At 38.8% G+C, this 12,657-nt stretch overlaps 1 protein-coding gene across 1 annotated transcript in view; it reads left to right on the forward strand.

Annotated features, from left to right (window-relative positions):
- LOC104626766 (calcium-activated potassium channel subunit alpha-1-like) overlaps window positions 1-12,657 on the forward strand; it is a 98,651-nt gene that overhangs the window by 70,336 nt on the left and 15,658 nt on the right. The window contains exons 6-7 of the mRNA XM_010294786.1: window positions 3,448-3,561; window positions 6,862-6,992. Coding sequence (XP_010293088.1) covers window positions 3,448-3,561; window positions 6,862-6,992 — 245 coding nt within the window. The remainder of the gene's footprint in view (window positions 1-3,447; window positions 3,562-6,861; window positions 6,993-12,657) is intronic.

A 12,657-nucleotide genomic window follows, 5' to 3' on the forward strand; every position in this document is an offset into this window, starting at 1 on the left:
TTGGGAGCAGAAATGTGGCCTGAAGGTGCATGATGCCTTGTGACTCCAAACATAGGCACACAAAATCCCCAAATACTCCAATTTTCTGTCCCTGAAAATATTCCAATATTTTTATATTTTTAAAAAGTGGATTTTTAGAAGTGTCTGAATTAAGCATAGACAAGGAAATTAAATTAAGATAGCAAGTATTTCTCACATCTTCCAAGACCATAGGATGAAAAATACTAAGGCAAGAGTCTATTTTTCATTCAAGGAGAAAACAAAATCCCTTTAAAATGCTTCCTGCGTTTCAGACTGAATGCACTATATGTGCAGCGTGCAATTACAGAGCTACTGACAGTCTGTGTCTAACAGAAATGACACATTTACTTCAATCTTCTCACACCGTCCTAAGAAGACAAATATTTGAAGAGTCAGAGAGGTGGCTACAAATAGCCTTCAATGAGAGTTGCGTGCGTGCCCCTCTGTGCATGTTGCAGTAGAGGGAGAGCAAGAAGGGCTTACACATGTAGACGCAGTTATGCCAACTTTCTTCAATTTGCTTTTAGCTGGTGGGGAAATACTGATGTGCTCTTACCATCTGAAGAGCCCAATTCACTGAAAGGTATTTTAGGGAGGGCATCCGGCGATGGGGAGGGAAAAGCCTTCAGGAAAAAGGGAGAACCAGGGCCTCTAGGGATCCTCCCAGCAGTGCAAGCCCTAGGGTGCATGGGACCAAGAGTCCTTTGCTCTGCTCTCAGATAAGGGAGTGTAAAAAGTCTTGCTGTTGCCATTTTGACTTGTAATTCTGCAGAGAACCCAACTGGGATTGCCACTTTAACTGCTCAAGGAGTCTGCAGCTACTTGAGCTTTTTTTAATGTAGCGTGACAAAAGCCATGTTTTGCTTTTCCTGTAGCATAACAGAATGCAAAACTTAAAACACTGAAGCCTGCTGCAGAAGGCGGTGTCGCACCAGTACCCACCTGTCCTCAGGTAGCGTTCCCTCCCTTTGGAGTCCCACTTTCATTTTCCTGCTGTCGTGAGAGTGTCAGGGTTACCCCTAACTCGTGAGGTGGTGCCTGAAGGAACTCCATGAGACTCACTTTGTGAGTCTGAGGAATCCTAGGCTCTGCCATGCAGAAGTAAGCATTCAAAGAGCCAGTATGGCTGTCAGTCACAGCGCCAGACGCAAGGAGACGATCTACAAACTGATACCAGTTGGGAATGCAACTCGCTGTCACCATGCTGGTCTTACTAAATTGGTTTCAGCACAACGAGTAGTATTAAATGACCAACTGTTAACATTGCCAACATTTCCAATTGTCTCTAAGAAATCTGCCTTCTAAAGATTTTCTATGCACTGGTAATATTAAATAGAATTGCTTTGCTGTCTTAGTTTGCCTATGGCGATGTCTTTGTCTTGCAATCCTGTTGAAGATACCTCATCCACTTTTATTCCTAAGGAATTTCTTCACAGACTTTTCACTCCCTTTTTACTCATCCTGTCCTTACAGTCCTCATGTTGTGTCTAACTTTCATGTGATAGTCAGAAGGAAGTTCATGCTGGTTCCTTCTGGAGGGCTAAGTCTCTCTTCTCAGTGATTCTAGTTTTATTACCTGTATATTCTATATGTGACATAGACAAAACATAGGGAGAAATGGAACTGAATATCAAATAAAAATTTAAATCCCATTAAATCAAGAAGTCCAGATCTAGTGATCCTTATAGTTTGTCTTGTTTAGGTACAGTTTAAGAGTGATGGTAATTATCACTGGAAAAGAACCATAAATCCCTCAGAAAGACAATATAAAACCAGTACCACATGTTAACAACTACAGTTTGGTTTAGGGATTTCCTGGTTTGTAAATTAGTCCCCAAGCCGAAGAAAGGTGAAGTAGATAATGTCATACAATCTTCTTCTGAATTCAATAGCAGATAAATGTATCAATGAATTTAACGCAGTGAAACAGTTTCCAAGCTACAAGAAGATAATGAAGTTACATCGGGAATTAATTTGGTTGTGATTATCTTAGAATCAGTATATAGAGAGTTCAAAAGTGGTTCCGACCAGTAATGACAGAGGATCAAAAGTCTGCCCCTGGATGTCAGGTGTGAAGTCAAAGAACTCTCGCATTACGTGGCAAAAAAAATTGTATGTTTTCTCAGAATTGTGTGTAAGCTTGGCTCAATCCCATTCCTAGCAGACAAATATTTGCTTAAAAATGCTGACTTGACATTGGTCTACATGAAACCCTGAAGTCAAACTCTGTCTTCACCATCACTTCTGCAATAATGACTTTAAATGAACATTCCCATGCTTTCCACACATTAACGGGTAAAGGAGATGGAATGCATTAGTCTCAACTGTGATTTTCCAGTCCAACTGTTGCATGGGCTTTTGTATAACTGTCTATTTTTCAGTACTTACAATCAAACTCTAAAAGGCTTTGCCTGGGTATTTTTTTATTAAAAAAAAAGTAAAAAATGCTCAGTGTCAAGAGCTCCATTTCAAACTGTGTAGAGAATCAGGCTGCAAACATAATCTTTTTTAGAGGTGAACCTTGCTGCTCTCCAGGTCTTTTTTTTCTTTGAGTGCCTGCCAAGATGTTTCCTCTCCCACCTTTGTTTCCTTTACATCCTCAAAGGTATAAAATTTTTTCTTGTTTCTTTTCAAGCATTCCTCTTATAGACTGTTTGAAAACCTGTGTCTTTTTCCTTCCATGCTTTTTTTTTCCTGGAGAATGGGCCCTTCCGTCCCAGTATTCCTATAATTGCAATACTCATAAAAATACATACTATGAATCATGCATGTGAAAGGAAAAAACCCCAACTTTGTGTGGGTTGTCTTGCTCCTGGAAAACAGTTTGAAAATTTTAAACCCTTGATCAACCTCTAGGTCAAACCTAAAACCTGCTAATGGAAGCAACTTTTTCCTTGTGGTTCTACTACTGTTTACAAACAATACTCTTTAAAATGTTAATTGAAGTTTAGGGAAAGGTGTTTATTTCAGGATTATTTGAGATACTGATAGGACAAAATTAAACCTCTCTAGTGCTGAAGCCTTTATTTTTTAATTTATGTTTAAGTAAGTGTTACTCTTTCCATTTTGCATGTTTTGATGCAAAGGCTACCTGGGATAACAAAATAAGTTTCAGTTTCTCCATTAGCTACCAAGTATCTTACAGGAGAAATTACCTGCATATTTGAGAAGGATTATGCTTTTAAGAAATAATTGTTGAAGATTAAGTAAAATTTTTTTTAACGGCAATTTTTTTTTCCATTCTTCTTTGTGGAAAAAAAAAAGTAGAGGTAAGGAATTCCATGTTGGTGGGGATTTTTTTTTATAGTTTGTCCTGTGTAAACTTTATATTTTTTCCTTTTTCCTTTCTTTTTTTTCTTTTTTCTTTCTTTTTTTCCTTTTTCTTTTTCTTGTTTGTTTGTTTTTTTGTTTGTTTGTTTGTTTTAGGCTTTACACCCCCTGGGATGGATAGGTCATCTCCAGACAACAGTCCAGTCCATGGCCTGTTACGTCAACCCTCCATTACAACAGGAGCCAACATCCCTATTATAACAGAGCTAGGTAAGAAAAGCTAACATTTATCCTTTCGTGTATGTTCCCATCTTTTTCCCACTTCCCTTGTTAGGCAGGAAAATTACCTATACTCTGTCTTACACTGCTATGTTTTCTCTTCTGATAGCTGTTTTGAATTACTCTCTCTAAAAAAATATTTGTAGCAGTCGTTTCGCTTTATTCGAATAACTGAAATCTGTTTCTCTCTTTCCTTGGGGTTTTCTCCATTTTCTTAAATAAAGACTCTATCAGACAAGATGCTTTATGCATAGTGTAACAAATAAGCAGGGGTCTTAGGGCTAAGGTTAGAAAAGAAAAAAACGGAGTAAGTATGAGCAGACATTTCCTGTGCATTTAATCAATAGTAAGAGGCCATTTGTTTATTTCTTCATGGTCCAGAACTGTTTAATCATGTGTAACCAAACTCTGTATAATAGTATGAGACATTTTACTCCTGAGAATACGATCATGGTAGGTAACCAGGCTCTGATTTCCACTCTAGCTGTGGGTATTTATGTTGTCAAGTGGTGTGATGTGAAGTGCAGAAGCTGTTCTGTTTTTTTCACGGCAAGTACAAACTTGATTTGTGGTCCTTTGTCCTTTTATTTTCCTTTTCAGTTTTATTTTTTAGAGCCTTACCTGTCTTTTTCCCTTACTTTATTCTCTTTCTGTACTTTCTTTTCCCCCTAAATACTTTACTTATTAGCTAAGCCTGGCAAACTTCTGCCTTTGGTTTCAATCAGTCAGGAAAAAAACAGTGGAACCCACATTCTAATGATAACTGAACTGGGTAAGAAGAGCCTTTTTCCTTCACATCACTGTCTTATTTTCTGTTGTTGTTGTTCTTACTGTCATCAGCTTTTACTTTATTTATCTGGCTGTATCAGAGGGGCTACCCTCATGGCACTGCTTTGAATGTGTTTTATTTGTGGTTCTGGTTGAAATTTACTGTCTTGTTCTGGCCTTTCTTAATGATTTTTTTTTTTCACGCAGCATCAGTAAACCTTTGATCACACTCGTCTGACCTGCCGGCTGTTTTCATAGCACCTTCTCACCAATTCATTTTCTTTGGCCTGGGTCCCCACCTCCCGGGCCCTACTCCCCCCCCCCCCCGCGGCCCCCCCCCCGGGCCCCACCCCCCCCCCCCCCAGTTTTTTTCTCCTTTTCTCTCTCTCTCTTTTTGTTATTTCAGCTTATTGTCAATTTGGTGGACATGCCTTAGCAGTTCTCACAGGAAGTCAAAGAAGAAGTAAAAGCTATCAGAAAAGAAACCCCAGCATCATACTTTCCCTTAAGCTATTTGTTTGTTTATTTTGGGGAGCAAGCCTTTTCTCAGAAGCTCAGGATTTGAAGCTGTAGAAAGGCAGCCAAGCTTCTGCGTCGCTGCCTCTCCACAGAGAGAGCTCTGGCCAGCTTTTGCGCGCGGTGCTTGATGAGCCTTTCCTCGGGCGCAGCCCCGCACGCTCCAGCCTGCCTCACCCAGCCCGGGGACCTCTCGTAGAGATCCTGGAATGCGAACTTGCGTCAGGAGGATAAAGATACTGGGGATAAAACCACAATTGCAGAATTCACGTTAGGTTTGTAGCACCTTGGAAACTGACGGCACGCACGGCTAGCGAGCTGGTGTCCAAGTCGGGTATTAGTCTGCTGGATGTAAGTGGATAAAGAATGCTACTGTCAATAGTGCCTGCTCTCAACTAGCAAATTAAACTAAGGCACAAGCTGTTCAAAAAGTACATTTGAAATGATGCATCAGGCTTTCAAATACTATTTTGCTCAAGAATCTGGAGAATAAGTTGATAGCCATTGTCCAAAGAAAGGAGTACTGTGGGTATTGGTGTTTGCTAGGATGAAATTCTTCTGACTCCCAGGGCAGAACGCTTCTCTATTTATTTACAACACTGAGGTGTTATGTTTTCGTGGTTACATCAAGAAGAGGGAAGGCAGGAATTTTAAATCCCGCTTCAGGTCAGGTCCTGACTGACTGTATGATCATGGCCAAGTACCGAGTCATCAGGGCTCTAAAAAAAAGATAACAATTCTCATCTCTTTTTGACAGCTATCATGAGGCTTTACCTACAGTTATTAAAGTTTTGTAAGCTAAGTATGGCAAGCACAGTAGTGTATACAGGTTGGAAAACAAGTGGATGGAAAATTAAACTGTATAGGAAGGCAGATCAGAATAGCAGGCAGAAGAAGGCTTCCAACCTACGAAGTCCAGAGACAAAACCCAATCAAGTTTAACAGCAGCTCTTAGGTTGGTTTCAGAGCTCCCAGGGTTGGCTCAGGAGATGTGTTCCTGTGGGGAATAGGGACATAGTCAATGTGTACGGTTTCAAATGCTGAAAAAGTTTTTAATTTCCCTTCCTTGCGTGGGAACTGAAATTAATTTGTCATTTAGTAAGTTAAAGGGTATTTCAATGGCATAGCTAAGCAGGCTTTGGTTTCATGCCTGAGGAGGACTAAGATGGAAATGAAGTATTTCATGAAATATGATCCACTTGATACACTGATCTCAAGGAAACAACTATTTTTAGTGGAATAAGGTAGAGACAAAGCTTAACTGTGACAATGAAATGCCAGAGGAAGTCTAAATGACAAATACGACTTTATTTGGGCTTTTTCTTTAGAACATCCTGATGTAGATTCTTTTTCACACTGGCTAGTACAGAATTTGTGGCTAAGGAAGTGAAGTTATGGAGAGAAATATTTGAACAAAAGGCAGTGCTGCAAGAGAATAGCTGGAGTATTGCTCATTCATTCAGACAGATGCATGTTAAAGCGACAGTTTATCCTCTTTGAGCTGTAAGTGCATTAGCACTACTCCAGTAAGAATCACAGCAGCACATCTAGCAGATGACTGTGGGCTATATCAGAGTTTTATGGACAGCCTGTGTTTTACGAAGGGGTTCTGACTTGGTGTCTTGTGATAACGTTTCACTCTACATGCACACAGCCTTAGCCACTGTGCCCGACCAATACCAGGATTGCCTCGATATGTGAAAGAGCATCATGTATCTCATTTTGAGTGCAGGCAGCTGGCGCCATGAAGCTACTTTTACAGAAAAGGGATAGTCACCTCTCAAGAGCAAGAGAGCCACCTCTTACGAGCAAGATAATGATCAACAGATTTTTAAATGCACATTTTCACATCCATTCTTGATTTCATTTTCAGTGACGTCAAAGACACAAGTCTGTGTTTCCAGACATATGCCGTTTCTTTTTCTTTCTGATTGTGTAATGTGTAAGGCCACATCCTGGTGACCCAGAAGCACCTTATGATTTTATTATTATTATTATTATTTTCAGTAAACGATTCAAATGTTCAGTTCTTGGACCAAGATGATGATGATGATCCAGACACAGAACTGTATCTCACACAGCCCTTTGCATGTGGAACCGCATTTGCTGTCAGCGTGCTGGACTCTCTCATGAGCGCAGTAAGCAAACTAAACCTTTTTCATTGTCTTCCATCAGACTTATTGTGAAAGAGTATGAAAGCATAGTCCCTTTACCACAGGTAGTCGGGAGAAGGCACTTTTCTCTTAGATGTCAAGAGAATTTCAGAGCCTAAACTAGGTTATTTTGTAGTTGGACACAGAGACTTTAAAAAAAATGAGATATCTAGGACTACCATGAGTCCACAATTTTAAAAGCAGAGTCTCACATCCGGCTCGAAGGATATATTTTCCCAAAAATGTTGTATCTCCCTTCTGAAACCCAGACCCAAATTCAGTGTGTCAGTCCCTATGCTCACTGTTCATGTCAGACAGCATCAAATGTGTTTTAAGCTTTTCATTTCCTGTAGCCATGAACAATGTTCTAAGTATGAGGGCTGGGGGACTCTGATAGAACTACATGAAAGCCATTGTACACATTAAGTGAACTCTACTTGTGTGAAGAAAGGTCATCGTCTCCTTTTCACACGAGTTGTCTTGTGAATGAAAACGTAAGTGCATGCCAGAAACTACAGATGGTGACCTTTGGTTATGTCTACGCTAGGGTTTTTGGTTTGCAGCCATAGTGTAGTTTTGAAGCAAACACCTCCGTCATACTCCTTTTCATCCTCCCTTGCTTCATATTGACTAGCTTTTCAGATCAACCTTGCTCTGTGTGAGCTGCATGGCTTTCAGAGGGACCTTAAGCTCTGCTAGGTGTAGAAAGGACAAAGCCTTCTTAAATTCTAAACATAGGTTTTCTGAGGCCCCTGTGGAATAAAGTTCCACGGTGCTGGGAATCATCTGTTGTAAAGCCCATGTAATATTACGCAAATGGATTTCCTTAAAGGAGCCAAATCTGACCTTCACCTAAATTCAGAAGGAAGCTTTTTACTTTTAAGAAAGATTCACAGCAATCATTTGATTTTTTTTTTGTATTTCATATTTATGTATCTGTATTTCTTATTTTTATTCCCTGCTATATTTCTCATATGTTCCATCCACAGATGAATAATATCAGTCTACGCTGATAAAATCTAATTCCAATGCAACCTAGGAGTTTGCAATAAACTCAGAAAATACTTTTTTTGAAGGTTATTAGCCATATTTTGCAGACACGACAAGTTCAGAAAGCCTAAGCAAGCACACTTAAGCTCTGTACCTTCTCGAATTAAAATCTCTATGAACAAAATATTTAGTATTTTCACATTATAAATGGGAATAATTTAACATGAGGTTCCAAATTGTTATACTGAGAGCTGTTTATCTACTCGCGTTACTATCTAAATCCATGTCCCTAAATGAATCGTTCAGTAGGGCACTTCTAGAATCTTGGAAAAAGTAGGGTTAATTCTTCTGATTGCCACTGGCATCACCACAAAAAGAGAGCGAAATGTTGTGGACACCATTGCTTTCTTGTGCAAAGGTATATCATGTAGATGATAGTGAGGCAATAAGAAACATGTGGAACGTGACTGTTCAGAAATTTTTTACTTGGAACTCATCCTATAATTCTCACAACATATTTAGTTATTGCTAGCTTTTATTAACTTTTAGTTTTTGACAACATGTCCCTCGGTTTCTGCAATTCCTTTCTTCAACAGGGTCTTCTTTCCAAACATTTTCAAATCTAAGTGGTCATATTATATGTCAGGGACAGTGCAGCCTGAAGCCAGAGAAGTAAATGTGATAACAAGAGTAGAAAATTCTAACTTAGAAAAAATACTAATCAGGAAGACAAGCCAAGGATTCAGTCAGTTAGAATTGTTCACTGTCCTGTCTTTTCTTTCACCACTTTGCTGATCGGCGGCAGTGTTATTTTCTCTTTTATTCCTCAAAGGCCTAGTAAAGAGCTGGAAAAGTACAATTCTTCCTGACCCTTCCGAAAGTGTAAGATGTGTGAGATGTTCCCCCTTTACCATCCCTGTTCTCATGAGAAGGATGTATTCTCCTTTCACTTCTCCAAGGAAAAGAACGTTTTTCACAAACTAATCTACTTTCATGCTTTTATCTCATCTCCTTCCTTTTTTTTTTTTTAGAGTACAGTTGTTTTTAGGGACCAGCTTCTGTTTATTCTGCCTAGTTTCAGGCCAGTATCCTAACTAAATTGTGAGATCATGCAGTCATGCCTTCACCCTATTAATTGCACAGGAATTCTGTAAGAAGGAAATAATTGACACTGTACTGGCCTATGCCAGGTCACTTTGAGACAAGGATATAGTTCACTATTCAATCCAATTAGTGATTTGGGTTTTTTAATTGTTTAATTTTTGTAGAAAAATTCCAACTTATGATCTCTGTAGATATCTCTGGAATGTAAATTCTTTATATGATCTGCAATGTGAATGTACAGTGCATTAATTGTTCCATTAAGAATGAATCTCTTCTCACAGTAGTGGAGTTTTTAAGTAAAACAGGTGTAAGAAAGGTTACAAAGTAGAATAATACACATGCATACAGTATCCTTTCTGACCTGTAAGTAATCTGAAACATACATGTAGATGTATGTATATAGAAAAAGAGGTACAAAATATATTTAAAATAATTTGCTAAATTATTCATTTATTGAGTAATAATAATTCAACAGTATTGATCAGTGTTAAATTGTTATTTTCTTTTATATAATTTTATTAACATAGAAGTAGTGGAATAAACCCTACTCATGAGTCACAGGTTAGAAAACGCATCGTCACTTTCTGATTCAAATCTGAATGCTGAAGATCATTACGTTCTGATAGTTTAGTGTTATTTCCTATAAGATGACAGTATTAGATATTTTAAATTTGAAATTGTCTGTAGTTTTCTTATTTCAAAGATAAAATGCTTAATGAAGTTTGCTTTTCAAAATGCTATCTACCGGCTACCTACACACAGTTTGTCCTCTGCAGCAAAGGCAATATATTCCACAAGCCTATGATTCACAGCGTGGTAGTTCGAAGATCGTTGCTCAGAAGACAATAACGAGCTCTAAAACCGCATTGTCTTTTTGATGAGTTGGTAACAGTGGTCTCTCCAGGCTTCCCTTAAAGTGCTCTGTTGTCCTCTGTGTGAAGACTGTAGGAACGGTTCATGTTTTAAGTGTGGCAGTGGCTATTGTTAAACTGCACCAGCTAATCTTTATTGTTTCTTTGAAGAGATATCTACTGCCATCAGAGGCTTGAACGATATATTGATGTTTTGTTATAACATATGCAAACCCAGGGAAAGAATATACGTAGTCTATCATTCTCAAGCTGGCGCCACTCCTGAAAAGCAAAGCACATTCTCATCAGCAAATTGAACGTGACTAAAAACCATGGGATTGGAAGCATCTTGTAGACAATGTGGATGTTTTGTAAAAATATTATCTTCATCTACCAAAAGTTACATGACATAGGATTGTTTAAGAGAAGCAAATTTTTGAGGAGAAGTACTTTTTCCTTTTCTGGGTCTTGTCAAGATAGTTACTCCAGAAGATCCGGTGCGTGCAAGGAAACAAACCAGTTTTATCAACACACAGTACCTTCAAAGGTTTGAACAGTAGGCCTGAGAGCCAAAGCTTCTCTGTTATTCCTTTTGGTGTTGAAGCTATGAGAACCACGGAAGTTCTGGCAGGTTGGCATGCCTCCCATGCATACCACTGACAATAGGCTTGATGCACTGTCGGAGTGGTGCCATTAGAGGCAAGGATCTCCAGAACCACATTTAACATTCGACATCCTAGAATTTATTTCCTTGTGCTAGAACTTGAGGTCTTGATTTTTGTTCAATAGTACTAAATTCTACTTTTTCTTCGTGTAAACGAAAGCACATAACGGAAGACAATAGTTAAAACCATGAAAAATACCTTTTCAGTATATCCCTTACTCAAGAGTTCTCCCTCAGGGATCCTCACAGTCTTAGTGATACAGAAAAGAAACTGTTCTAATCTGTGATATGGACATTTTGAAACACAAGCCTGTTTTTTGTGCAAGTCTGTTTAGGGGATTAGCAAGCAGCATATTGTAACATAAAGTGTCCCAAACTTCTTTAAAGTTCGGACAGTATTTTGAGAATCAATAGATTTTCAAACTGTGAAATGCTGTTATTTATTTTCTGCTGTTGATGCCGTCTTAAAGGCCCTTTGTTATTGGTATAAGTTACTGATATAAGTATATATATGTACTGATGGCTCAGTCGTTCCTCAGGTTTGGAGATATATTATTTGTTCAACAGAATTCCTCAAACTGAAAAAGAAAAGCAAGTTAAAATATTTGTTTGAAAGCCATGTTAAAAACCGCATGCAGTGGAGGAGGAGTCTTCTTAAAAGAAATCCGTAAAAAACTACTAGCAAACACAAAAAAAAAGGCAGATATGACTTGGAAAATGACAATTTTAGAGTAATTATAAATGAAAGGCAAAGTGCTATTAAAGTTAAAGCAATGTTATTAAAAGATGTTCTAATTTTCAGTTAAATTTTCTGTAAAAGACCAATTAGTTTAAAAGGCTCGACAGCATTAACTGCAAAACATAAGCACTCTGGTAATTATACTTTAAAAAATGATTGAACAGATGAGAAAGCATCCCAGAACCGTTTGCAAGTGCTGCACTACAAGTCGGAGCACAGGCTAGGTGGCACTGCTCGCTCACATATCGATGTCAGAATTTCCTTGCTATTTACCCAGTTTCAGTGTCTGTGATGCACTTCCTTTTTTCTGTACCTGGACTACACCTATTTCATACTCTCATTCCGGGTGCCGATGCTAGCGATGTCATACAGATGTCCAGTGCGGAGTTCAGGTAACGTCAGCAGCAGCAAACAAGTAGTTCTTCAGTTATGATTTTACGGTTAACAAAAGGGATTCACTACCATCACTGGAAAGCGTCTTGTTACTTTAAGTACAGCAGCACCTTTCCAAAGACATTGTGTAGATTGGTTTCTTATGAGTACTGGCATATCCAGGCCATGTACCCTCCCACAGAGCAAGTAGAAGATGACTCTCAAATTAATTTCAGTGTGTTATTATTCCAAAGGAAATGGATATCAGCTAGTTCAGCTTTTCAATGTCCCCCAGTGCCAAACTGGCAAGAGGTTATGCGAGGAGTCTGATTTTCGTCGCAATCGAACGCATGGACAGACGGGTTTTTCCTGAGGAACGTTAAATATATTCGTACGGGAGGACGCAACACTATTTAGCAGAAGATGACAAGTTACAGCTTCCTATTCACCCATTCTTTCTTCCTTATGCCTGGGCATTTTCTGATCGGTTGCAATGCCAGAGCAGTCCGTCCTGAAAGTTGGAATCTTTTTACTCCTTGATGGCAAAGAAACAAAACCCATCATTTGGCTGCACTCATCCATCTGATTAAATGGTGACATACACATCAGTCATGGTGTGAAACCCAAATTAAGCCATTGTTCCAAGATAAATGTTGCCTCCTTTGCTAATAAGTGTCTTAGCTTTGCCTTAACATTTGTCTAACAGTGGGAGGCCTTTCTCTGGTGACAGCATTCTGTTCCATCAACAATAGACCTGATTCTTTTCTCATTTGCATCAGTTTCACAGTAGTGTATGGCTCCCAGAGTTACTCCTGGCTGGCACATGACATAAGTCAGAATTGGGCCCATTATGTCTTAATTGCACTGGGGCTTGGGAGGGGGCAGTGTACTTTATTTTATTTTATTTTATTTTATTTTATTTTATTTTAT

The sequence above is a fragment of the Phaethon lepturus genome, unplaced genomic scaffold (genome assembly GCF_000687285.1).
Source record: "Phaethon lepturus isolate BGI_N335 unplaced genomic scaffold, ASM68728v1 scaffold8579, whole genome shotgun sequence".
Classification (NCBI taxonomy): Eukaryota; Metazoa; Chordata; class Aves; order Phaethontiformes; family Phaethontidae; genus Phaethon; species Phaethon lepturus.